Raw genomic sequence first — 24,669 nt, forward strand, 5'->3', positions numbered from 1 at the left:
CTCATCCCTAAATAAAATACTAAAATAAATAGGAGACAAAGTACCTCTCTTTCTCTCCTCTTCATGCATTTCTGCCACCATTCCTTTTCTCTTCCCAGAAAACTAGAGCTAGATTTTGCTCATTTACATATCTTAGCCACTGAGAACCCGAGCTAGCAAGTGAAGGTTTAAGTGGGTATTTCCTTTGTGCTAATGAACTAACAATTCAAATTTCAGTTATCCTCTGAGACAGGTTCCAAAGTAGTTACGGGGGCGGGGGGGGGGGGGGCCAGAGGGGAGGGGGAGGGTCTTCTGTTCTGTTCCCCATCTTCCTTGTCATCCTTAACATTTGGTTCTGAAGGTTTTATACTGTGGTTTCCAAAACACAAACGAAAACCTAAAGGATCAACATAAATAAAATAAAACTTTATTTTTAATAATAAAATTAATGTTTCTAGTAAGGAAAAGATAGTATGTCATTCCTTTAGCAGTACAAACAATCTTTTATCCAAAAGAATACATTGGGTTTTATTGTGTCATTTGTCTGAATACAGACTCAGTGGAATATCTAAATGATACCCTGCTCTGAACTCCAAGTTGAAAGTAAGTTTTTATTATACTTGAGGGAAACAATGGGTTCAGCTGCTTATTGCAAGGAGCAATTGCCAAGGGAGAGTTAAACTCAATTACTGTAACCATACTGAATAAAAAATACTGCCAAGAACAAAAATACGCCTGGGTAAAGACAGCCACTGAATAAAAAAAAAAAAAATCGACATAAAGCGTATCAAATATTTATTTATCTGGGCAACAAAGGACTATGATACATTGACAGGCATGGAGACTACGCCAGCACAACTCAATACAATACAACTAGAACTGCTTCCAAAATGGCCAGTGAAAATACAGAATACCAGGTGGTCCCAAATGTTTGAAGTTCTTTGAACAAAAAGAGAGAGCAAGGAGAGAGACAGAGTGTGGGGTGGGGGGGGGAACCCTTACCCTTGGTTTAAAGACAATACTCATTTATTGCTCAAAAGATGCTTTCAAGGGAGGACAGTGGAATAAAATAAACTTTTTTTTCTCCCCACAATACATAGAAGGGTTATCAAACCACTCAAGTTTAAAAATCTTTCCAGGGTCCAATATCACTTTTTTCTTTCAGTTCAATGAAAAGCTAAATGTAATACTAATTATATATAAAATTTTATTTTACTTTTTTTTTTTATTCGTTCAGCTGTTTCATTGTCATCTTTAACATGCTACAACAGGGCTAAATTCATGAATCCCAGAGGGGGAAAAAATAAATCCCCCAAACCTTGAATTTCTAAATAAGTACCATGAACCACATGAAGAACTAATAGGGAAGATTCAAAACCCACTAAACAAGAGGTAAACGAGATCACCAGATAAATAAAAAAAAAAAAGAGGCTTAAAACAGACTCACCATATTTACAATTCCCATTAAATTACACATAAATAAATATATACAGAGACGTGAACACTGATTCCCTTATATAACTGTGAATCGTGTTGCCAGATAAAGTTCAAGTTGGTCGCTTTACCTTGAAGAGGAAAAACTTCTACAACTGAAGACATGACATGGAACTTCGTGTATTTGTGTTCAAGTTTATTCACAATACTGATAAAAACATCATTTTCCTTTTCTTTTTTTTTTTTTCTAGTATGGCTACACTCTGAACTGAAGTATGTAAGGGAAGGTGGTGATTCAGTCCCATGAAGCTCATATAATTTTTTTTTTAATTTTTTATGGTTTGTTTTTTTTTTTAGAAAAAAACCGTTTTTAACTTTTTTGTGGTGGTGGTCGTTGTTGAGTTGTTGTTGGTTTTTTTTTTGTTTTTTGTTTTTGTTTTTTTAAAAAATGGTTCACAAACTTGGACAGAACTTTTCTTTGCTGGCTTCACGGCCTGTTCTGTTCTCTTAGGCTCCACAGGAGGGCAAAGGGGAGTTGGCGCCGACGACGACGGGGGACGTCGAGGCAGGGGGCCAGGTCAGCGGGGTGGGGGGTGGGGGGGGCTGTCCCCGCTGATGGCAGAGAGTCCCCCAGACGCTGGGGGACGAAGGTGGCGGCGGCGGAAGCAGCAAGCGGCAGTAGCAGCAGAGGGGGTGTGCTGGTCCCGGGGCTGTCCCGGGGCTGTCCCCTGCCCGCGGAGGGGGGGGCGGGGTAGGTGTGGTGGAGACTGGGTGGGTGGGCTCCCGGGCTGGTGAGGCCGGAGAGGCAGGGCGGGAGGACAGCCTCACTTTCTGTGCTTCTCCTCTTTGTCACTGCTTTTGGCGCTGTTGTCCGTGTGGCTGTTGGGGTTGTTGCTGAGGTACATTTTGTCCATGGCCTTGAGGGCCTCGGTGAGATAGTTCTGCAGGGCCGTGACGGCGGCGCACACCGCTGGGCTGCCGAAGCCGTGGGAGATGAGGTTGAAGTGGGTCAAGCAGCTCTGGATGCCAGGCTCCAGGATGGGGTTGGGCCGCGAGTTCCCCAGGGGAGATCGGTCCTGAGCCAGCAGGTCAGTGAACTCTTTGCATATCTGTCTGCAGCACAAGTGAAGCAGAGAGAGAGGGAGGGGTGAGGGGGGGAGAGAGGGAGAGAGAGAGTTGAGGCTCCCCTGTGGGCAGCACCAGCAGCAGAGAAAACCTTTCCGCCTGCAGTTACCTCCACCGGAATCCAGGGAGCCCGGACTTGACCCAAGGCCCCAGAGACAGACCTGGGGGGTGGCCACATGTGGGAAGACCCAGTCACCCCTCCATGTCCACTGAAACAGGGCCCTCCCTACCTTCACAAATGTCTCTCTCCCTCTCACCCCTCAGCTACACCTAACTGCCAGCCCCCTCCTTTCTCACTCACACCAAACACCCCAGACACACAAAAACATTCCACACATTTAGAAGAGAAACAAAGGAGAAGGAGAGGCACGAGGAGTCAGAAACATAAGCATCTCCCCAATAGCCGCCAAGAGCATGTCCTGTTCAAAATATCAGAGACCCACTTCCTGCTCTGTTCTAGAGAGACCTCAGTTGGTGGGATGAAATCTCTGCCCATTCACTTCAAATCAGGTTGGATGCAGACAGAAAGGCAAACTTTTCCTGGGATTATTTTGCCTTTAAATAAAGGCACAAAAAACCTGTTACTTGGGGACAATTCAGACTGAGATTGAGAGAGAGCTCAGAGAGAGAGAGCGAGAGTGCTGGGGGGAGGGGCAGAGGCAGAGAGAGAGAGAGAATCTCAAGCAGGCTCCATGCCCCAGCCTGAGGCGGGGCTCGATCTCAAGATCCTGAGATCATGACCGGAGCTGAAATCCAGAGTGGGATGCTTAACCAACTGAGCCACCCAGGCGCCCCTCAGACTGATTTTTGAGAAGAAATAGACACTTCAATGTCAATTTCCCATTCCAACACACGGAGGGTGGGGGGATCTCTAGGGAAATTGTGAATATGGATGTGCTTAGGAAGCTAAGGGAATAGAAAAAGTTGAAATCTCAGAAAGGGTCTTGAAAAGTTGGAAATACAGACAGGGGAGGCCTATACACTGGAAGCTGTCTCTGAATCTGGGAACCAAGGCCTAGCTGGGGCCTTCCTGGGGCAGCAGTAGCCTGGAGGGGGTGGGGGTGTTGGTATGAGGCAGGTAGGGAGGAGGGAAAATGGGGGAGCATTGGCAGGCTGCCCTCTCCAAGGCCAGCTGATGTCCCCAGGCCAGAAACTGTCCTGCCTGAGGCCTCAGCCTCTGCCCTCTGGTTCCAAGCCCTCCTGTGACATCGACTTTGATAATTAAGGGCTTCCAAACAAGCCTTTTAATTTTCAGAAAACATATCAAAACAGTCATTTTCTTTTCACACACCACCTGGAGAAGCCTATTCAGCCCAAGCACTGATGGGAATATAACTTGGGCCATTTTGAAACCTATTTGACATCTCGCCTGTAGGCTAAAACTTGTGGGCTCTGTGTGTGCGTGTGAGAGAGAGAGAGAGAGACAGAGAGACAGAGTGAGACTTTCCAGGAGGGAGGCAAAAGGAAGGCAAGAAATGGGATAAGGGATTAAGGTTGAAACTAGGAAAACTTCTGACTTGCACATTTTGCAGGCCACGGCTTAATCCTTGCCCTCAGAGAACATACTGATAGGAGACAAAAACTGATACGGGCAAGCGTGTTACCCATTTACAGACTCGATGCTGGTCTTTCTAAAACAACATAGTCACCAATCCATACTCAGCTTCCATCAAATCCCAAGGATACTCCACCCCCATACACACTAATTTCTTTTTTTTTTTTTTTCAAACTGAGAAGGGGGAGCAGAAGAGAGGATAAAGAATGGAGACGCACCAAGAATCCCACCTACACTTCCCCTTTAAGGTAGAGTATGGATTCTAAGACTTCGCTGTTAACGTCAATTATTTACAACAACAAAGCTGATTAACACCAAAGGAAGACAGGAGAAAAGTGCGACCAGAAACGATTTTGATTTTTGTTTCTCTTGACAATAAGACACCGAGACCCTGGAGAGGTAAGGGAAATGCCTTACTTTGTAGCCAGGAGCATGTTTTTTCTTGTCACTTGCTCATTGGGATCGGAATGTTGTCGGTTGAGAAATTCAGCTACTGCTTTGGCAGGAAATTCGGTTTCGCACACGTACCCAAAGTCCCTGGCTAGGTGGACCGCTTCTCCTGGCAGGACGCGAGAGAGGAGGTGAGTGCAAGAGAATGAAAAGAGTTGAGGTCAGATTTTCCTCCCAACACTCTTATTTTCTTAACCCAGATGTTGAAGAAAACACAAACTAATTGTTTTCTCGTTTCAGGCATTTTATTTCCTTCTCTGTAGGATCTGGCAGATGAATTTATCAGGAAAAATGGCCACTTGTCCTAGAAGGCCAAGAGGATTTGAAAATGTAAATCCCATCCACCACCCTCCGGTCCCATCCCCCACCCTGATGACATTTTCCCAACTTCTCTTTTAAAATGTTTCTTGTATTCCAACCTCACACCTATCAACACATTCATAAATGATATTCATAATTACTCGTTGAGCTTTTCTGCGAAGGGAACAACTAAAGGTTTACATTTTAACTTGATCGCATATAATTATCTGTTCATCCAAACCGATTAACCAAGAGGATTTGAGGGTCACTCCACTGAGTCTGTCTGTGTTGTTGATTTTCGAATCTTTGGTTTTAATTTCCTGAACCAGTTGGTTTTTACTGCAGGGCTTCCTGCCATTAGCTCCAGCTCCGGAAGAACGCATGCGCCAATTAGAGCATCAAAGCCCTCTCTGCAGAGCTTGTTTCCATAAAATGGAGCGGATCACAAACAATAACAGTTCTCCAGAAACTGCCTCCCTGCTACAGGACTCAACCCCCAAGCCCATGCACACTCTCACACTACACCTAAAGCACCACGACCATTTCCTTGGCGCGTAATTCTTTTGGGGTATGGATAGTGGGTTCTGTATGTACTCATGTTATTTTTAATGCAAAGCTACTGTACTAGAGTTTCTGGCCCTGAACAACTGCTTATTGTTTAATAGTTATATTATCATCTTTAACACCATTCACAAATGCCTCCTAGGATTCCTCCTCAAGTTTACGGTTTTAAACTTTATTTTAGTTCTTTATAAAGCTGGAACTCAAATCCCATTGTGATGTATCTCCTCAAATGTAAGATGTAAAGAAGACAAAATGCCTTCTTTAAATATAAATGGTAGTTTTAGTATCTCCCTGATCATTTAAGTGTTGTTGTTGTTTTTTCCTATTTGCATGAGACATTTCCAACACAACACAAAGGAAAACACAAAGACCGCTTATACATTCATTCCAAAACATCTAAACTTAAGCCAATTTAGTATCAGAAACACTTAACAGGAATCCAGAGGAAGCAGGAATGTGAGTGGATTCTGATGACAGTGTATCTAGAGCATGGAGTGAGAACAGGGGTAGCTTTTGTTTTGAAGGGGTTGGAAGCTGTGTGTGTGTGTGTGTGTGTGTGTGTGTGTGTGTGTGTGTGTTAAAAACTGCCATGAGAAACTTTTTGCAATGCTTATACGTCTTTTCTCTTTCCTAGCCCAACAACTCAAAATCTAAAATTGTTCACTTTTCTTCCCCTCCACTAGAGAAGCACAATTAAATAAGAGATAAGGGAGCATATGTTTGGAAAACAAAAACCTAAAAGGGCATATAACCCTGAGCTTTCAGGACGGTCTTAAATCAGGATGCAGGTCAAAGATTCCCAAATTAATTCAGGAAGTAATGGTCACGCATTTCTCAAACGCAGATGTCAGAATAGCTTAAGTAATTTACTGCTGAGCTCTGTGGAGGAGACAGGAACTTGGAGAATATGCAGTTCTTAAATTTTCACTTTGTTTAGGTCAGAATTGGGCTTAGGGAAGTGGAATTTTGTGGCAAAGGGGAAGAAGAAAGGAGGACAGGAGTAAGTACAAATAGTTTCTTGACATGCCAGGATTCTGTTCCCTTCCAGCTATATTCTCCGGGAAAAAAAAACAAAACAAAACAAAACTCGAAACTGCCCAATTGACACAAAATACAACCAAACATCTGGCCACTGAGTATTATCCATTTTACCAGAAGACAGTTCCCTTCTTGTTAGCAAGTGGACTTGCTTACCCTCCACTAGTGACGTGAGGAGGGTGACGTTGGCAGCTTTACGTCTCCCTGCTGGCAGATTTAATCCTATTTTGTCCAGTTTTTCTCTTAAAGATCTTCCTCCATTTTTAGACTTCGCCCTGTTTCACAAATAGATGCAAGAAAGGGATTTAGAAAACACTGGGTTGCTCTGAGTCGCATTACAGTCACTCTGACAACTTCCTAACATGTGCTTTTAAAAAGTAAGGATCATGGCCCCGAGATATTAAGGGAGGGAAACCTAGGAAGGAATGGTACGGAAAGATCACAGGAGACAAATGCTAAACTGTAAAGCACCCCCTGTGTTCAGTTATTCTTGCAGCCAAGGTGGCAGGTTGGAAGGTTTTGATTTCCCAACTCTCTAAAGAACCACAAACAAACAAACACAGTTCTCATCTCTAGGGTTTGAGGTATTTTTGAGTTCAACTGATTACTGTATATTTTCCCTGTTGTTACAATCACACAAATCCCAACGGGGTCTTTAAATTGTCTTTGCAAGAACTGCTGTTAGGTTCTTCAGAGTAACCAAAGTTATCATCACTCTCACGTTTCTTGCTCTGGCTTTAGCCCCAACGGGAAATTCATTTTACCAACTGTTTACATGCCATGTCACTAGCCTAACTAGAAATGTCAAAAGCGGGTATCAGCCTTTAAAAATTTCACTGATTTCAGAGACAATGGAGGTGGTTCTAAATAGATGTCTAAATAGACTCCCATAATCAGAAAGTGGTTAAGATAAATTGTTTAAATAAAACAGCAAATTAATTAATTTCAGATTTTATTCCCTACTCAAGTGCTCTTTAATTGTGTGGATTAGATTATACTCCCCTAGGTAAACAGTCTCCAATATTGGGGATGGGGGAAGGGGAGGAAAAAGCAGAGGGCGGATTCAGATCTGTGTCAGAAAAAGATTACAAAGGGAAGCAAAATGACTGTGAAGGAGGAAGAAAAGATTGGAAAAGCTGATGTTTAAAACCTTCCAAAAATGGTTTTATAGGCTTTGTGTGGGATATGCCCATCAGAGCAGGACTATGGGTCCATAGATGCATAAATGAATAAACGTCAAAACAGTGAAGTTCTCCGTCTACTTTCTTATTAAAAAAAAAAGAAGAGGGGCGCCTGGGTGGCTCAGATGGTTAGGCGTCTGCCTTCGGCTCGGGTCATGATTCCAGGGTCCTGGGATCGAGCCCCGCATCCGGCTTTCTGCTCGGCAGGGAGCCTGCTTCTCCCTCTCCCTCTGTCTCCCCCCTGCTCATGCTCTCTCTCTCCGTATCTCTGTGTCTCAAATGAATAAATAAAATCTTTAAAAAAATAAAAAAAATAAAAATAAAAAAAAGAAGAAAAAAGAAAAGATCATCTGGGAAAGTTCAACCCAACACCCACCACTCACAAAGTTGGGTGGAACCCTAGGAGGACGAAGCCCAAGGGAGGGAAAAACCTGCCCTGAGGGAAGGTGCTTCACCTTGCAGACCCTTATCAAATCTTATCTACGAAATGAAACCTTCCGACCTCGCAGGGCTGAGACGTGTATCCCTGGCCACGTATGTAACATGCACTCGTGGGTAACGACTACACATAATGCACGTACACGTGTCTTGCGTGCTGCCTGGAGCACATCGCGGCAGCGGTACCTAGGAACCACTAACGCGAGCGCCTTAGGCACAGGGAGTCGCTGTCTGGCCAGAGGTGACGGGTACGGGGAGATGGGGGGAGGGCGGCGGACTCAAGAGAAAGCCAACGTCTTCTACTTAAAACCCTATTCAAGGGACGGTGGGTTACCGTCGGAGATCCTACATGGAGGTAAGGCAAAGTAAGGCGCCTGAGAGGAAGTTTTCCAGGGCTCGCAAGGTGTACGCGAGTAGGGAAAAGGCGGCTGCACGGCGCCCCGCCGCTGCAGCGGCCGGCACTGAACCCGCGGTGCAGTGAGCTGCGCGTGCGCGCGGGGAGTTGGGTTGGGGGCGGAGGGCCCGGGGAGCGCGCTGCGGCCGCGGACCCGAGCGCGCGCCAGAACGCCGAGCGCGCGGGAAGGCTACGGAGAGCGCAGGCGCGCGCCGCCTCATCCCGCCCCCAGCTCCCACCCACCCGGTTTTACGCCCTTCTCCCCGCCCCTTTCTTTTCCCGCGAAGGGAGGGCCGTGGCGCGAGGCCCGTCTGCGTCGCCGCCCAGGCGCAGGCGCAGGCGCAGTGTTTCCCCGGGCCGCGGGGCGGGGCGGGGTGGGCAGGGCGGCGCCGGGCCTCACCTCCGCAGCACTCCGCCCAGCAGCGAAGCGTTGAGACACTCGGGCGGTGAGAGGCGCCGCTGTACTTCCGCCACCGTGACCTTGTACTTCGAGGTGGAGCTGAGAAGCGAGAGACGACCCGGAACTGAACAGAAGACTTCGTTGGGGTTCACGACGCCGCCGAAGAGGTTGTCCTTGTTTATGGGGATGGCGGAGACGGCGTTGCTGTTGGACTTGGACAGGGACACGGGGCCTGCGGAGACAGACGGGGAAGCTGCGTGTGGGCGTCGGGGGTCTCTCCTAAGTCCTGCCGGACCCCGGCCCTCGCCCCGGCTTGCGCCGCAACCCCCACTTTCCTTCCAGCCCTGAAAAATCTTGTGGCTCCTTTCCTCCACCTTCTGTCCTATTCCCTGCAGTATTCCCGTCCTGGGGATCGAGCCTCAGCCCCTCGGCGCACCTCGCCCGGCGGCCGGGAGGCGCCCCCACCTCGCCCCACCAGCCAGGCCTGTGCTTCTGCCTGGACCCTTCCCTGTTAGCCCTCAGGGTGCTGTCTAGAGATGGTGGTGAAATTGTGACCCCCTGGGCTCTCATCCGAGTAGAGATGCTGGAGTACCGGTATAGGGTGCAGGGGAGGGGATTACATTTGCACACCGAGAGCAAGCTATGTGTACTTTGGAGGTTCTGTGGGGTGGGGGGTTCAGTGTTGGGGAGAAATTGTCCCCAAGACCTGTAATAAAGATCAGCAGAGAGTTTAGATGGCTGAAGTGGCCTGTAAGTGAACATTTCAGTTAAGGCACCAATCTGGGAGGTGGTGGATTCTCTTGTCACACACCACACGTGCCCCATCCTTTTGATAAATAGGCCCTTTCCTACGTTTAGTTTTGAAAAGGACCCGAGTTTTGGAAATCCATTTCACAGCCCCATTTTGAACTGGGAGAGAAAAAGGATAAACAGGCCTACCATAGACACTAGCAATATGCCCTTTTGTTGAGCAAATAGTTAATATCCTTGTCTGCTTAAGTGTCTTCATTGGCAAGGGGAGAGGATATATTCTTACTAGTTAAAATCATAAGCTCTTCATTGTCGGCCCCACCATAGTTAGAAAAAAATTCAGGGCCAGGAAAAAGTGTACTACCATGTTACATTTCTCAACATCAATATAATTCAGATGCATTCACAACCATTTAAGTACTGTATGCATTTGTATTTTAAAATTCCACAAGGAGACATATATAATAATATGCATACATTCTCCTCAGTACTCCTCCCTCCGTAATGGGGATATTCTAGACGTATGGGGAGGTGGGGGGCTCTAGGTTTTGGATAGATCACTTGTGACATTAATAGCTCTGGGGAGGCTAATAGAGACAATAGGAGTTAAACGAACTCTTGAGAGATTACTAATAAAAGAGCCAATTATCATGTCGACTTGGAAAGAGCATCTCTTAAGATTTATCCCTTGCACATCTAATTTGACGTGACAAAGACTTCACAGATGCAAAAATGAAACTTTAGCTAACAATATACTGATTGGGGTTAGAAATGAGAACAGTTTTATATAGCATCGTCCTCTGGTGGTGCCTAGGTTCCTGTAATGTAACATTGCTACCATAACAACAACAAAAAAAGCTGCTGTGAATAGCATTTAATCCAGTAAACTTTATTTCTACTCACTAAACACAATACAAATTACAAATCCATCCAAAATCACTTGACACTTTTTAAAAACAATTTCTGCTCTGAACAATTATGCTAATAATCCTGACATCTTCAAGATGCTAATTTTAACCAAAAGCCAAATTTTTGTTAACCTAATTCACAAAGTTTAAAAACCCTTAAACAGCTAATGAGAAATTAAATTGAAGAACATGAAAGTTTTTTTCTTCCTCTGCTATGGAGTGTTAACAAAAACACAATTGCTTTTATATTAATGTTGAATTATTTGCACTATTTTAGCATTATACACTTCTTAACACTCATGGCCACTCACACAATGGATTAACTAAACTATTAAACCATTTCAAAATTGAAATGCCACTTCCAAATCAGTTCAACTATTACACATTTCATGTGTTTGTCTAGATATCATTAAACTAAATTAAATGGTCAAATCATGAACAAAGCTAGCCTGTTGCCATTACTAACATACTGAAAGCCGATCATTTAAGCATTGCTGTTCTATGCCATCTATTTGCTAATTCTGAGCCTTTAGGAAATCCTATTTGAAAAAAATAAATACAGCTCTGCGAGTTCTTTTAAATAGCACTACGCCTGCAAGGACATGCCTGGAATGTAGAAGGAAATGGCTTACCTTTCTTAATTACAGTTTGATCTGGGATGTTAATACCCGGGTCTTCTACATGCTGCAACAAAAGGATACACATGGATGTAAGTGTATAATCAAAACAAAAGGAAATGAATATTCTGTGCAAGATGGGGGGAGGGGAAGGTATAGAATCAAAATTTCCTCCTCCCATATAGTGACATTTATATATAAACATCTCATCTTGGCTTATTGGAATTTGAGGCTTTGGAACTCAGGAGGTTTCACTGCACACCCACGGCCAATTTCTCCTCCCCCAGCAAATAATCCATGTTTGAAGGAGGTGGGGGTGGGGAATAAAACTTTCTTTGCAAATTAAACCAAGTTTTGGAGCACCTAATCTTTCTCACAAAGTCAGTTCAACCTTTAAAAATGCACCTAGCTTTAGTTTGGCGCCTCAGCAGCTTCGGACTTCAGCGTTTCCAGTGTTCAGGCAGCAAAAGCCAGGGAAACACAATAGAAATGACAGAGGCGGGAGTAAGAGGGGAGTGTTGTAAACGTTTTAGGTAATGTGATAAAAAGCAAAGGCATATACACACCTTCACTTATGGAAAATAAAAAATAATTTTTAAAGATGATTACTGCCTAAACTGGGTATCAGAAAGGAATATGAAAACGATTAAAAAAAAAAAAAAAAAAACACCTCTGAGGGTATTTTCTTTTTCCTGTTGTCCAGCAGCGGATTTGTTGGTGTGGGGTTTTTTTTTTTTTCCTTCTCTCTCTCTTTCTCTCTCTCTCTCTCTTTTTTTTTTTTTTTTTTTAACAGATGGATGGGTATACGTGTGTGCTAGAGTCAAAACGTGATTAGAAAGTAAAATGAAATCATGTTTTCTAATGCAGAAACTGACAGGCAATATAATGTCTGGCTGTGTTTACAAATTAGCACCAGGGCTGCTGAGATAGAAGATTTCGCAATCGTTACCAAACACAGGCATTACCATTTAAAAAACTATTACTTCCTTCTCTAGTCTTTGTCCAACAATAATACTGATTTGAACATTTTCCATTCTGTCTTGGATTTATGCTCCTGTTAATTGTGCCTGATCGCAATGATTCCGGGTGGATGGTACTAAGTTGCTTTATTACAGGTTTTATTATACTCAATGCTCTCATTTGTAACTTGCCTAAAGTGCTTCTGGATTTAAGTATAATTAAATTGAGAAATGTTCAGAAATGACTACTGCTGCAGTTCTTGTGTTTTAACTATATGGGGAAATATGATCCCTTTATGCATGCACCCTAAACCCATAAAGTAAATGTAGTGTGGCATAATACTTTTATTTGTGTTATTTCTAGACCTTGTCCATACAGGGAAGACTGTTAAGTTTAAAATCCCACTGAGATATTAATGATTAAATAATTTTCACCATCAATTTGATTTTCTTAAATATTTAGCAGTCATTCTTATTAAAGGTTAACTGTTGCAGCAATGGGAAAATTGAAAACAACCCTTTTTCTGACCCAAATTCCTTTGAAAGAATTTTTTTCTTAATAGGTGGGGGAAGGTGGGGAAGAGCAGCAACTGGGTTTCCTTGTTTTTATTTGATCTTTTGGTTAATTTCTCCTACTAATTTCACCACAAAAAGTGACTATACAGGTGTTAAGAAGTCACACCAGCCACTTTGGAATTTTTGCAAAGTAGAGCAATTCTAATTCATGGTAATTCCAAAAGGCTGCAGTGCATTTTGCAATTCAAATATGTCCAAAGAGCAGGCTAGAAAAAAGATTCAGAGACTCTTTGGGAAGGGGAACTGAAATGATCACAACTTCCAGGTTTGTTTTTTAATTTGCATTTTCTCAACTATTCCTCCTCTTATTTTACTTCCCAAGAAATGCACTGTTTAGTATCAGTTTCCAAAAACATTTATGAACACAGACACACACACAATGCTTACTAAACCCCACAATGGATTAAGTGCCTACTTTTCCTGCTTTGCATGCAAGGCTGCTAAACATAACCAACAAATTTCAGTGATTAACTGGGCCAGATGAGAGCTGTAATAAATTTTCTATTTTCCTATGTAACTTAAATAATGTTTTAAATTCACCAAGCAAGCAGGTAAGTTCATCTGACCATTTTCTTTGCAATCTAATGCAGTAATCATTAAACTGTCAACGGACATATTGCTGCAATATTTGATGCACTAATTTGAAATAGCATTTTAGTAAAAATCACATCCAGATACATTTCCTCTCCAAAGAAAAGCAGCATTAACAGAGCCTTTACAGCTTTAATAAAATTATTGGCTCATTCTAATTCCATTTCAGGAGGGTTGTGAGGAAACCATAAATACGTAGAATTGAAACAGAGATGCTGGTTTAAATTTAATTTCAGAAAGTATTTTCAAATTATCAATAGCCTGGTTTACACTGTAAATAGTAAATGTGCTAATACCATGCTTATTCAGAAATCGTTTTAAACTGCATTTATTGATAACTGGATTAGAACTCAAATAATGTATTGCCCAATAGTCTCAAAACATTTAATTTAATATGGGGTGTAGCAGGTTCTGATAGGAGTTGGGAACCCAGCTAATGATTTATGAGGTCAGCACTTAGCACCCCTAGGAGGAGAAGGAGGCTGCATTTTAATGTCCCTCTGCTCCGATTTGCTACTTACTATTCTTTAATCAGGGTAGGCTACACACATAACTTTTAGATATCACTAGTGCTTATGAAATCCGGTAAAAATAATTTTTTTAGGATGTCGTTCACGCTTTATTTTAAAGTGCTAGGGTATTTAATGAGTTCTTTTGGTTGAATTTAACATCTTTTTCAGGACAGGGAGCAATCCCCCACGCCAGACTTAGCGGTGGAATTAGATCCTCTCCCAATCGAAACAGTTTACTGTCGTGGAGAGGGGCAGATATTGTTAATGGTGACATTCGTCTGATTTATTTCTGTGTCGGTGGAAATGGTAATGCAGGCATTGTTTGAAGGAGCTCCAGGAACCATTGTTCTAGGGCTATAACTCTCAACTACTTTTTAATTTTTTAATTCGGTCGTTTATGTGGGTTCTCCAAGTGTCCGCCCAAAAAATAAAATGAAATTTTGAAAAAGTAAATGCCATTGAGGAAAACCCCGGGCCCACAGGCTGTGTGTCCCGATTATCTTCTCTGGGGGGTGGGTGAGCAGGCGCTGCGTTCTCCCTCGCACCGCCCGCGCGGCCTCTTACCGGGACGTCCTCGATGGCGTGAGGTAAGGAGTGGATCGGGAGGTCTCCGAGTCCTGAGCTAAGCCCGTGTGGGCCGTGCAGGAGGTCTTCGTGCCGCCGGTAGTCCCTGCGAGGATCCAGGCCCGAAAGCTGGTGGGGCAGCCCCCGGTGCGTGTGCAGGAGCCCAGACTCCTGGCTCTGCCTCTGGCCGGGCCAGCCCGGGTGCTGCGGCTGCGGCTGAGCGTGCAGGGGGTTCAGGCTGTAGGGGTCGTTGACGTGGGAGTAAGGATCTTGCGACTGGGGGTAGATAGGCTGGTAGGGCGGGGGGAAGTAGGGGGGCTGGAAGTCGGCATTAGGGGTGTGGGACAGCGGCGGGGCGCTCGTGTAGGGAGATTGACCTACAGTGCCCAGCTGGGGCAACCGCGCCGTCCCGTTGCTGGTGCCGTCGTGGCGGTCCTAAGAGAGAGAGAGAGAGAAGAAGGGGGGAACAAGAAATCAGGCGTCGAGTTACAGCTGTCCACTCTAAATCCACTCCGCAAGACTGCGTGGGAAACCGCTCATTCCCGTCGGCAGGCCGCGGAAAGAAATGAGCTCTAAGTTGTTCATTTCGGAAAATACCCCAGTAGTGAAACGGGCTCTTCCAAAAACGCAGGGAATTAGATCGTGCAAATGTGGGGGCATAAGAGGCTCTGTTTAGGCTTCTCTTTCAAAGTGGGGGAGGGAGATAGAAAAAGGCCTCCCAGAATACAGCCCGTTAAACTGCAGCGTGAAACCTCCCTTAAGCAAAATTAAAATTCCTGTTAAATATTAAACAGTAGAAGCGGCCTTTTCTTTTTTCCCCCGGATTTGAACCTGCCTGCCACTGCGTTATTGTTTACCCTGTTCCATTTATTTGGAAGGGAAAAAAAATCATACACTTTCAAAGACTATTACCATTTCATGACTATTTAAATAGAAACATTTCGTAGAGGGGCTGTAACGAAAGCACACCTTTAAATTACCAGCTTAAAGAAGATTTAAACTGCAGGATGGGGTTCTGTCTTTTCCGCTTCCTCAGTTAGGAGCCTTTTTCTCGACAGGGTCGATTTATGGTACGGATGGGGAGAGGGGGGACGTCAAGTCAAGGTTTAAAATAGAAAGATTCAGCCTTATTGGGTTTAAAAGAGAAAGGTGCACCCCGGGGCGGAGGCTCCCGCCCCTTGCACCCCAGCCCCAAAGGGCAGAAAAACGCCTGACTTTATGTTCCTCTATTGCAATTCGTTTGCAAAACAAGCGAACAGACTTGATTCAAGGGAGTGCGAACCCTCGGAGGTTCAGCCCCGGGCCCCGAGGGTAGGGGACACACCGGCCGCGTTTTTCCTACAGATGGATTAAGCATCAAACGTTGAGAACATCTCGGGAACAAGTGCAGACGCAAGGAAATAAGGATGAACGTGGCGAGAAACACGCCTGGGGAAGTAGCGGCGAGGTAAGTCTGCGCGCCGGGAGAGGTCGAGCGGGGGCGGGGGGTAATGCATTCGACTTAAGAATGAAAAAAGCGAGAGAAAAGGGGAAAGAGAGAAATGCAAATGGAAAAGGGGTGCCCTGAAGGAAACCTGGGCGCGAAGCCCGAGGTTGCGGGCAGCTCCGCAACACCAGGTTTCCAGAAGAGAATTCCTAAGGAAACAGGGATGGGGGTGGGGATGGGACTCACCATAGCTGAAAAACTGTGAACTAACATCTGCGAAGAGTCTGGGGTAACGAGTCAGGGTGGAAAAAAACAAGCAAGCCTGGAGAGCCCGGCTGCCCCGCCGCCCGAGCGCGCCCCACACAAAAGGCGCCGAGAGCCCCGCGCCACCCAGGACTCCAGTCACAGCGCAGACGCTCCCCCGAGCGCTGGAGCCCCGCTCTGGTCCATCCGAACTTGAACCACCGATTCGAGCGGCGCCTTCAGCTGGTCGAACCCACGGTCTCTATCCTGCCGTGATCGGTTATGATTCAAAGTTCCTTAAAAAATGAAAAACCCCAAAAAAGGAAAAGAAAAAAGTGTGTGTGTGTCTGTGTGTATGTGCGTGTTCCTTAATCCGTGTCTCCCCTCTTTTCTTAGCGGCGGCTTCGCTTGAGCTTCTAATAACCGCGCTGGGCAGCGTTCCTGGAGCCTCCTAATAGCAGATATTCATGACTATTAATATTACACGAATACTTAATAAGGGAAGAATGCCTGGAAATCGAGCGTGAAGCGGAGAGGCAACTCGCGCCGGAGCCGGCTCTCAATGCAGTCCATTGACGGGAGCCTCAGTGTAGCAAATCGGAGGTGGGGAGAGGGAGCGCGAGAGACAAAAAGCGGGCGAGAGAGGGAGCGGGCGAGCGCGCGGGGGGCCGCGGCGCGGCGTCTGGCGAATCACAGGGAAGGGGCAACATTTTAAAAGGTTGCAGGGCATGCAAAAGTGAAAGAGAAAGAGGGAGAGAGGGAAACCGAGGGAGAGAGCGCAGAGAGGGAGAATGTGTCTGCGTGCGTGTGTGAGAAAGAAAGTGTGGGTGAGAGAGAGGAGCCCAGAGTGGGGAGAGGGGAGGGAGGGAAGGAGGGAGAGCCCGAGAGGAGGAAGGGAGGGAAAAAGGGAGGGAGGGAGGGAAGGAGGGGGAGGGGGCCGAGCCGGAGCGCACGGAGGGGGAGACCGCGGGGGAGGGGGAGGGGGAGAGGAAGCGAGCGAGGACAATCAGACCTAAAAGGCTGGGGCAGACCTCGGGATACCGTGGGGGCCGCGCGTCGCGGGCAGGAGCTGCAGGGGACCGCGTCCGGGCATTCATCGGGCCCTCGGCGCGGGAGGTGCTGCCCGGCCCTCTCGGACCACGGGCTCCTCCGCTCCGCAGCCGGGCCTGGGACTCGGGATTCGGCTGCCCGCTGCCGCGCCGCTCCTCCATCGCCCGGCGCCCCGCCCGGGACCGGCCCGCCCGCCCGCTCCACCGGCCCTCGCCTCGGCCGCCGCTCGAGTTTCCCTCGGACAGCCCGGGCCGTTCGCTCTGCGGCAGCTGCCGCCCCGCCCTCAGCTCTCCGGGGCAGGGGCTCGGGGAGGGGGAGCCGGGACGCGGTCCGGGGCGCGCAGAGACGCTAGGCGGCCCAGCTCGGGCGCCGCTGGCACGGGCTCCCGGCTCCCGGCGCAAACCCGTCCGACTGGCTGGGCCACTCCCGCCCGACGCCGCCCCCCACCCCCCGGATGACACGGCTCGCTCTCTCCCAGCGCGGCAAGGCTGCCGCCGCTGCCAGTCCGCCCGCTGGGTTGTCAGAACAAGCGGCACCTCGCCTCCTGCGTGTCCCTGCAGAGCCCCGACATAATTAGACAGCCCTGGGCCGGCTCGGAAACCCGAAATCCCTGCTCCGGCGCTCGCCCACCGCAGTCAAAGTTGTTGAAACAGCCCTCACTCTGTTCTCGCTCTCTCTCTCGCTCTTTGCCTCACTTACACACACATCCGCACGCGCCCCCACAGGGTCCCTCAAGTTCTTCGCCTCCCACCCAGGTCTCATCGGTGCCCAGCGCCGCGCAGAGGTTCGGACCTCGCCCGCAGAGGGCCTGGCGTCCGGAGCTGGATTTCGGCCTCCGCGAAAGTGAAATGCCCGAGGCTCGGGCCACAGCCCTGGCGGGGACAATTCACTCTGGGAGACTGAGGAGCTCACTCGGACCAGTTCGCAGAGCAAACCCCCCTACCCCGGCCCCCCGCCATGGGCCTGAAAACAAAGCGGCTGGTGTGCCCTGGGGTCTCTGCGCCCCGCACCGCGCACAGCAGGAGCCCCTAGAGAAGCGCCGTCCCCGTGGGATGTCACCCCGTGCCCCATGGGGTGAGGGGAGGGCGAAAAGAAAGAGCCCGGGAAAGGAGAAAGATTTAAAATAGTCGACGGAGAGGAGAGGGGGAAGGGAACCGGTGACACATCGTTCACACAAACCCGGGTTCTGATTTCAAACGAAGACAAGACCCACGCAGCTGCGCCCGCGCAGACCTCTGCTCCAGACATTTCCAGCTCCAAATGCCAAAGAGAAAGAAAAGAACAGAAAAGAAAAAATAGCAAAAACCGGGATTACCACCTATTTAGGTAATCGGCCGCGGGCCCCCTCCCCCTCCTGTGACTCCTCCGCTTATTTCAGCCGGGGTTGTGAAGGAGTTCAGGGCCGCGGCAGCCAGGCCGGCTCCCAGCGCCTCCCGCGGGCGGGTCAGTGGTGCTGGAGCTTCCCCGGCTGCCCCGAGAAGCCGAGCTCCGGAGACCCTGGGTTTTTAAAATGGGCTCCAAAGAGGCGCGCTCCATCGGCGCCGCGGGCTCCGCGCACCCGAGGTCGTGTGCAGCCCCGCCAGGATTCCCACGGTCACGCAGCCGACTGCCAGGCCGCTGCAGGGGCCGAAGCTTGAGGACCCGGCGACTAGGCGGCTCCACGCGGTGCAGCCCTCCCACCTCCACCCCAGGGATGCTCTCAGAGTATCCCTCAGAGGGAGAAGCTGCTTAGAACTTCTTCAATAACATAGATACCTGGAGCGAGCCCCGCAGCAATTTGGGAGAGAGGTGCTTCCAGACTGAACCCAATAACTGGGAGGTGCAACACAGCTCAGAGCGAAGTGTGCAGGCTCCTTCTCCAAACAGAAGAGACCCTTCCTTTTTAGAAAGGGGGAGGGGGAAGATAGGAAGGAAGGAAAAAAATGAATAAATAAAATAAGGAATTTTAAAGATCGGAGAGGAAGTATAAGGAGGGAAATGGGTTTTCTCTTTCCTTTCTCTTCCTGGTGACTCGGCCCCCAGAATCTCGCTGGAGAGACACGCAGGGTGCACAGACGCGTGCCCAATTGCCAGGAACTGCTTCAAAGACCCATGCTCGTCTCTTCGCTCCACTCTTAGGCAAGCCCAAAACTGGCCAGAAAAAAATAGGGGGGGGGGGAGTGGGACACCAGCTTCGAAGGAGGGAAATGAAAGAAGACAGCGTCCACATCCTTCCTCTCCAGCTTCTCCCCTGCGTTCTCCGGGCGAATTGGAGAGGCGGGCGCTGCGCTGGGGAAAGTTTGTCCCACCCGCATTTCGCAGCTGGCTGCGAGGAGAGGAGGAGGCGCGGGAAGGTAGAGCTCGGAGCCTGCGGCCGCAAGGATAGCCAACGCCGCGCTTACCTCGCAGTCCTCGTACTTGATATTATCCGTCAGTTTCCAAAGCATTTTCATGGATCGGCGTGAACGGATTTGCCCCCTTCTCCGCCTCGCACCCAAGTGGAGCTACTCTCTGGGTAAGCGCAAAGTGTCGGCTGCCGGCGGTGAGCGCAGGAGGAGGAGGAGGAGGGCGAGGAGGAGGAGGAGGAGGAGGAGGAGGGCGAGGAGGAGGAGGAGGAGGAGGAGGGCGAGGAGGAGGAGGGTGAGGAGGAGGAGGCGAGAAGCGAAAGAGCTCCCGTGTGCGCTCGGAGATCTCCCTCTAATGGTAGAAACTTTTCCCTTTTCCAGCTCTTTACCAACAGCCTAATCGCCTCATTAGCATATCAACAATAGTCCAATTGCTCGCCAGCACCGCAATCTGCGGCCGGCCGCTCCGACCCAGGTATAAAGGCCTCTCTGAGCCGCGAACTTGCTCCTAGAGCGCACGCCCGCCTGTGAGCCGACAAAATTTCCCCTGAGACCAGCCGCGCGCCCCGGCCCTAGCCACCCCCAGTCTCCCCGCTGCGCCATTCTACCCCTCTCCTCTTCCTCTCCGTCTCCTCCTCGAGGGAGATGCCCTCCGCAAAAACCCGGCACCGTGCAGGGTCCAAGCGGCTGCGCCTGGGGCTCGGCTTTCAGCACCTCTCCCTCACCCCTGCCAACGCTAACCGCGCTGTCCTTGCGGCCCCGTCCAATTTTATTAGAAATTATTATCCCTTTCGCAATTAAATATAATCATCAAACCAAGACCGGCAAAGTCACTCCAGGATTTTTGCCCAACAAGAGATCGCCTCCGCTCGCGGCAGCCACCACCTCGGGCCGCAGCGCCTTGGGAGTTTTATTGGCTTTGCGCTTCCCACCCCCCTACCCCCCACCCCCAGGTTGAAGATTTTGCCAAACGGCTCCAGTCGCTCGGCTGGGGTTTGCGATCCTTTAATTGCCGCGTGTAAAATAAAAATTGTACCCTGAAGAGGTTAGTTGACAGCTCCAGGGGTTAAATGATTTTCCTCTCGTTTGTATGAAGCTAGGGCTGACTGATAATTCAACGTGGTCTTGGGGCTAAGGGTTTCCTAGGTGCGATGTGGACAAGATACAGAACTCCTACGGAGACTCACAGTCGCTCCTGGAGCTGTGCCGAAACACCGACATGTGTGCTCCGTGTCATGATGCATCAAAATAAATCGCTGGGAACCAACTCTTCGCTGTGCTAATCTGCTCCAGTTTTCCCAAGATCCCCCTTTTTAATTAAAGCAGGGAGAGTTCCTTCATGATTTGGTGATGTTACTAAAGCGGGCGCGCTCGCGGCGCAGTGCCCGGCTGACGCGGAACCCGGAGGCCCGGGGGCCACCCCCGAGTCCAGGCTGGCCAGTCCAGGCTTTCCCGCTCCATACAGGGACCTGCTCGCCTCGCCGGGACGTTAAATATTTTTTTCTTCTGTTTTAGTGAATTGTTTTAAAGAAGAAATTAAAAAGAAAGACGTGATGTAATCCTTCGAAATACAGAGTAATTAATTTCTCTGGCTGAGCTTCTCATTTGTCCTCCATAAAAAAGTTTTTGTGTGTCTTTCTCCCTCTTGAATACTGCAAACTCACCAACAGTAGGTCGGCCTCAGAGTTGCTCTAGGAACGACTTCTGTTTCCATCTAGGCCTGTTTCTTGCAAATCTCCAGGCCTCCCAGGTCTCCATAGTGTGTCCTTGCAGAGGGGTAAAGGCGCTTGGCAAATCCGAGCATTTCTTAACAGGTGGAAGGAAGGCAAGAGGAGGGAGGACCACCTCCTCCCCCTCCCCCATCTGCAGAAGAGCAATTCTCCTTCCGGATGACTGCAGCCAATGCCCCAAGCCAGGCAGAGTAGGCCAGAGGCCCTCCCAAAAGTTAGGAAAAAGACTCGAGATGGAAGGGGGATTTAGAGCATGAGGGACACCCTCCCCTGGGCACTGCCTTACACTCCTTTTCCCCACCTGAACACTAGCACAGTTCTCTGGCTAAACACAGCCTGAGGTTAGGAGCCACGCTCCACCCGGAAAATGGTCAACTTCCAGCACTCACACCAAGCACCTGAGGGGCTGCCCCCGGGGCCCGCCGCCCAACGCAGTGTCTTCAAGTCGGGAGATGGGCCGCCTCGAGCATTTACACCTTCCCAGCAAGCGGCCACAGCTGCAGAGCCTGATTTGTAGGCCAAATCCTAGGCCTGGGAGCGTGGGATTTTTACACCCTCAGACGTCGCCACACTGTGCTTAAGGGAACTTCAAGTTTCGCTTTCTTTCAGTTTGTGGGCTGGGGAAGGTATTCAAGGCCCTTCATCTTCTCCACCCACCCCCTACCCCCTTGCTGAGCCAAGCCTTGCAGATTTGTGGCTCCGCACCCGCCAGGGCTGCTAAACTGTTGTTGTATTCCCGCCGAGGGTGTCTTTGAGGTGCAGATCGCCGCCTGCGAACTCTGCGCCACGGCCGGAGTTCTGGGCGTTGAAGAAAGGCCCAGGCGAGCGCCCCAGTAGACCCTGGAGCCAGCCGAGCGGCGTTCGTGGGAACGTCATTACCACGACAAGTCTCTTCATTGCATGTCAATGCTCCGTCCTCACCAGCACCCCGGGACAGGAGCGCCAGGCCTGGGGCTGGGAGGTCGGGGGTCCAGGCCTGAAGTGGGGGCGTGGAGAGGCCATTGGAGGGAAAAATGAGTATCAGTGTGAGACAGAGACACCGAGAGAAACAAAGAGACAGCAAGGGGCCTGAATGACTTATTTTCTCTGGTTGTCACCGCTCAGTGGGACCGGAGGGCCCAACAGGCCAAGCCTGAAGGATCCAGCCCCTCCAGGCCCCAAATCTACGTGCCCCACCCGAGAGGCAGGCTTCCCACCACTTGCCAAACTGTGAGCCCGCAGGAGCCAGGCCCAGGGTTCGCTCCTTTCCCCTTTGGGCCATATGCTCACTGCGACCAAACCGTAGGCCCTTTAGAAGCTCAGACCCAGGCTGATCCTGCACTACTGGTACCTTTTCAGACCCGAGGAGTTTGGCTGAGAGGTGCACTCGGCTTGTGGAGAAAACTGCAAAGACCTCAGCTAAAGACCTCCCTCAGTCTACACCCTCCAGAGAAAAGAAGGAAGAAGGGCCCTGAGGCCCACTGGGGCAAGGGAGGGAAAGTGTGGATTCCCAACATTTGTGTTTGGTGTGGGATTTGCATCCTTAAACCACAAAGTCAGTCTAACTTTGGGAATGAAATTGCATTTTAGGGAGGTTTAATTGGGAGGAGAGGTATAAAAGAGTCCAGGGTTAACAAAAATAATAAATACAAGGAGAGAAATAAAAATTGCAAGACAGTTTCCTTTCCCCAACTCCAAAGAATGTAGTAAAGACTCTGAACTTTATTTCTAATGGCACAAATCTGAAACACGAAAAAGAACTCGTCCCAGAAAGGGCAGAGCCTCGACTTCTCTCCGGGAAGTTCCCGGCGTTCGGTTCAAATTGCCCTGCAGGCTTTTAGGCACACAGAATCTCGCCCTAACCAGGCCTCCCTGTGCCGGGGGTGGGGGGGTGGGGGGGAAGAGGGTCCCGCGGTTCCCATTACGAAATCGGCGACAGAGAGGTTCTACCTTCACCAGCTTGGCCAGAGCTGCCCTGGTTTCCATAGGGGAAATCTCTGGAAGTTAGGAGAGAGACGGAAGAATGCTCCTGTGGCCGGGGTGGGGTCAGGACTCAAGGGGGGCAGGATCAAGTTGGCCTCGTGGTACCCGAGGCCTAGCCGGGCCGAGTTCGGCAGACGTCGGTTTCGGCAAATCTTGGACCTGCCTTATCACCCACCATTCACCCCTCATCCAGTCACCCCAATCTATAGCCCAAGCGGCGAAAACTGGCTTCACGACTCGGACCGAGAGAGAGGCTAAACTTTGTGCAAACTCTTTTAAGTTATTTCCCCAAAGAACATTCTCGCGGGCGCGACCCGTCCATCCGGACCCCTTTCCATTCTCCACACCCACTAGGTCCCCAAAACTTGGAGACAGAAAGAGAGACAGGTGCACCAGAACCCCACCTCATGCGTAGCCCTGGGGTCTAGGGCAAGAACGGAGGCGTACGGAGTAGTGAACCTTCCTTACCACGCGCTGCAACCCCCGCCTCGCGCCCTTCCCCCTCCCGAATTAGTCATCCACCCTTGTTTCTACTGGGTGTGGGGGGGGGGCGTGAAAGGCCGCTGCGCAAACCACAAGTGACCCCCGGGGCCACCTGTGGAGCGTGCGCCGGACTTTCCTCAGCTCCGGGCCCGCCGGCAGCGCGTGATTTTTCTGCCCTTTCTCTCCTGGGAACACTCCTGGGCGCTGCCAGGCGCGCCTCACTTACGACTCTCCTGCCCTGGGCCAAGGCTCTTCCTCTCCGCCTCCCCCCCTCCCGGCCCCCTCCCCCGCTCCACCCCCGCCCACTTCAGCCCCAGCCAAGACAAACCCCCGTACCTGCCAGTCCCCCATTTTGGCAAGTATGGACATCGCGGCTCGGCGCTCCTGGCGACGGGTCCCCGCCGGGCATGGGCTGTAGGGCTCGGCCAGGCCCGCTCCCTGGAATCGCTTAGGCAAATCCTCCTTTTTTACCTGCTCACCAACATCTCACCTGGTCATAAAGAGCTGGGTTGCTACCTGCCGACGCATGCGCGCTGGCCCAGGAATTCACTCCGCCAGCTCTAGTCCCAGCGCCTCGCAGAGCTGACCTGGGAAGTGATGGATTTATAGCCGCGGCAATCTCGCCATCAGCTCCAGCTTTTCCCAACAGCCCAACCCGCTTTCCCGGTCAGTCCCTGACCGGGGAACAGAGGCAGACTGCCTGCTGGGGTGTGCAGGGCGCGATGCGAGTGTGAGTGGGTGTGTTTTCGCACTCAAGCAATGGGGGCATCTACGCGCTCTTCCCCGGGCTCTCCTCCCCCCTTGGAACTTTGGGGCTGGGAGAATCTCCACCCCGAGGTGGGAAGGATGGGGGGCAGCGGGGAGAAGAGAGCAAGGCCTGGAGATTGGGCCCGACCCGATAGGTCCCGCACACCTGGATGCATGCGGTAGGGCCAGATCCTGGGGCGGGCCTCCCCACTAGTCCTCGAGGGTCAGGACAGTCCGGGCCCTCGCGGATCCGAGTCTGCAACCCCCAGGGGGTTCAGCGTCCGATCCCAGATCAAAGTGTTCCTCAGTAGGTGAAAACGTTCGCGATTCTGTTTCATTTCTGGCTTCTAGTTTAGTCTCCTCCCACCG

General features: G+C 49.8%; 1 protein-coding gene across 7 annotated transcripts; it reads right to left on the minus strand.

Moving 5' to 3' along the window:
* Window positions 1-757: 757 nt before the first annotated feature.
* TFAP2A (transcription factor AP-2 alpha) lies at window positions 758-24,047 on the minus strand. Of its 7 annotated transcripts, XM_078055690.1 has the most exons (8): window positions 18,810-19,406; window positions 17,036-18,308; window positions 14,336-14,770; window positions 11,149-11,200; window positions 8,859-9,090; window positions 6,602-6,720; window positions 4,511-4,652; window positions 758-2,526 (listed from the first exon to the last, which is right to left on the minus strand). In XM_078055690.1, exons 2-8 carry the CDS (start codon window positions 17,213-17,215, stop codon window positions 2,238-2,240), a joined length of 1,449 nt encoding a protein of 482 aa, XP_077911816.1. In that variant the 5' UTR covers window positions 17,216-18,308; window positions 18,810-19,406; the 3' UTR covers window positions 758-2,237. The 7 variants fall into 7 exon arrangements, with proteins under 7 accessions (XP_077911816.1, XP_035979850.1, XP_035979849.1 ...); XM_036123957.2 differs by lacking the exons at window positions 17,036-18,308; window positions 18,810-19,406 and adding an exon at window positions 23,890-24,047; XM_036123956.2 differs by lacking the exons at window positions 17,036-18,308; window positions 18,810-19,406 and adding an exon at window positions 19,436-19,713.
* Window positions 24,048-24,669: the final 622 nt, after the last annotated feature.

The sequence above is a fragment of the Halichoerus grypus genome, chromosome 9 (assembly GCF_964656455.1).
Source record: "Halichoerus grypus chromosome 9, mHalGry1.hap1.1, whole genome shotgun sequence".
Classification (NCBI taxonomy): Eukaryota; Metazoa; Chordata; class Mammalia; order Carnivora; family Phocidae; genus Halichoerus; species Halichoerus grypus.

Bases quoted from the DNA above. Each gene is read 5' to 3' on its own strand.
- TFAP2A (XM_078055690.1), bottom strand. From the start codon at position 17,215: ATGGAGGAGCGGCGCGGCAGCGGGCAGCCGAATCCCGAGTCCCAGGCC. The intron at 6,721-8,858 runs GTGAGGCCCGGC...TTTGTGAAACAG, and splicing joins CTGGGCGGAGTGCTGCGGAG to GGCGAAGTCTAAAAATGGAG. The intron at 4,653-6,601 runs GTAAGCAAGTCC...GCGTCCTGCCAG, and splicing joins CCTCACGTCACTAGTGGAGG to GAGAAGCGGTCCACCTAGCC.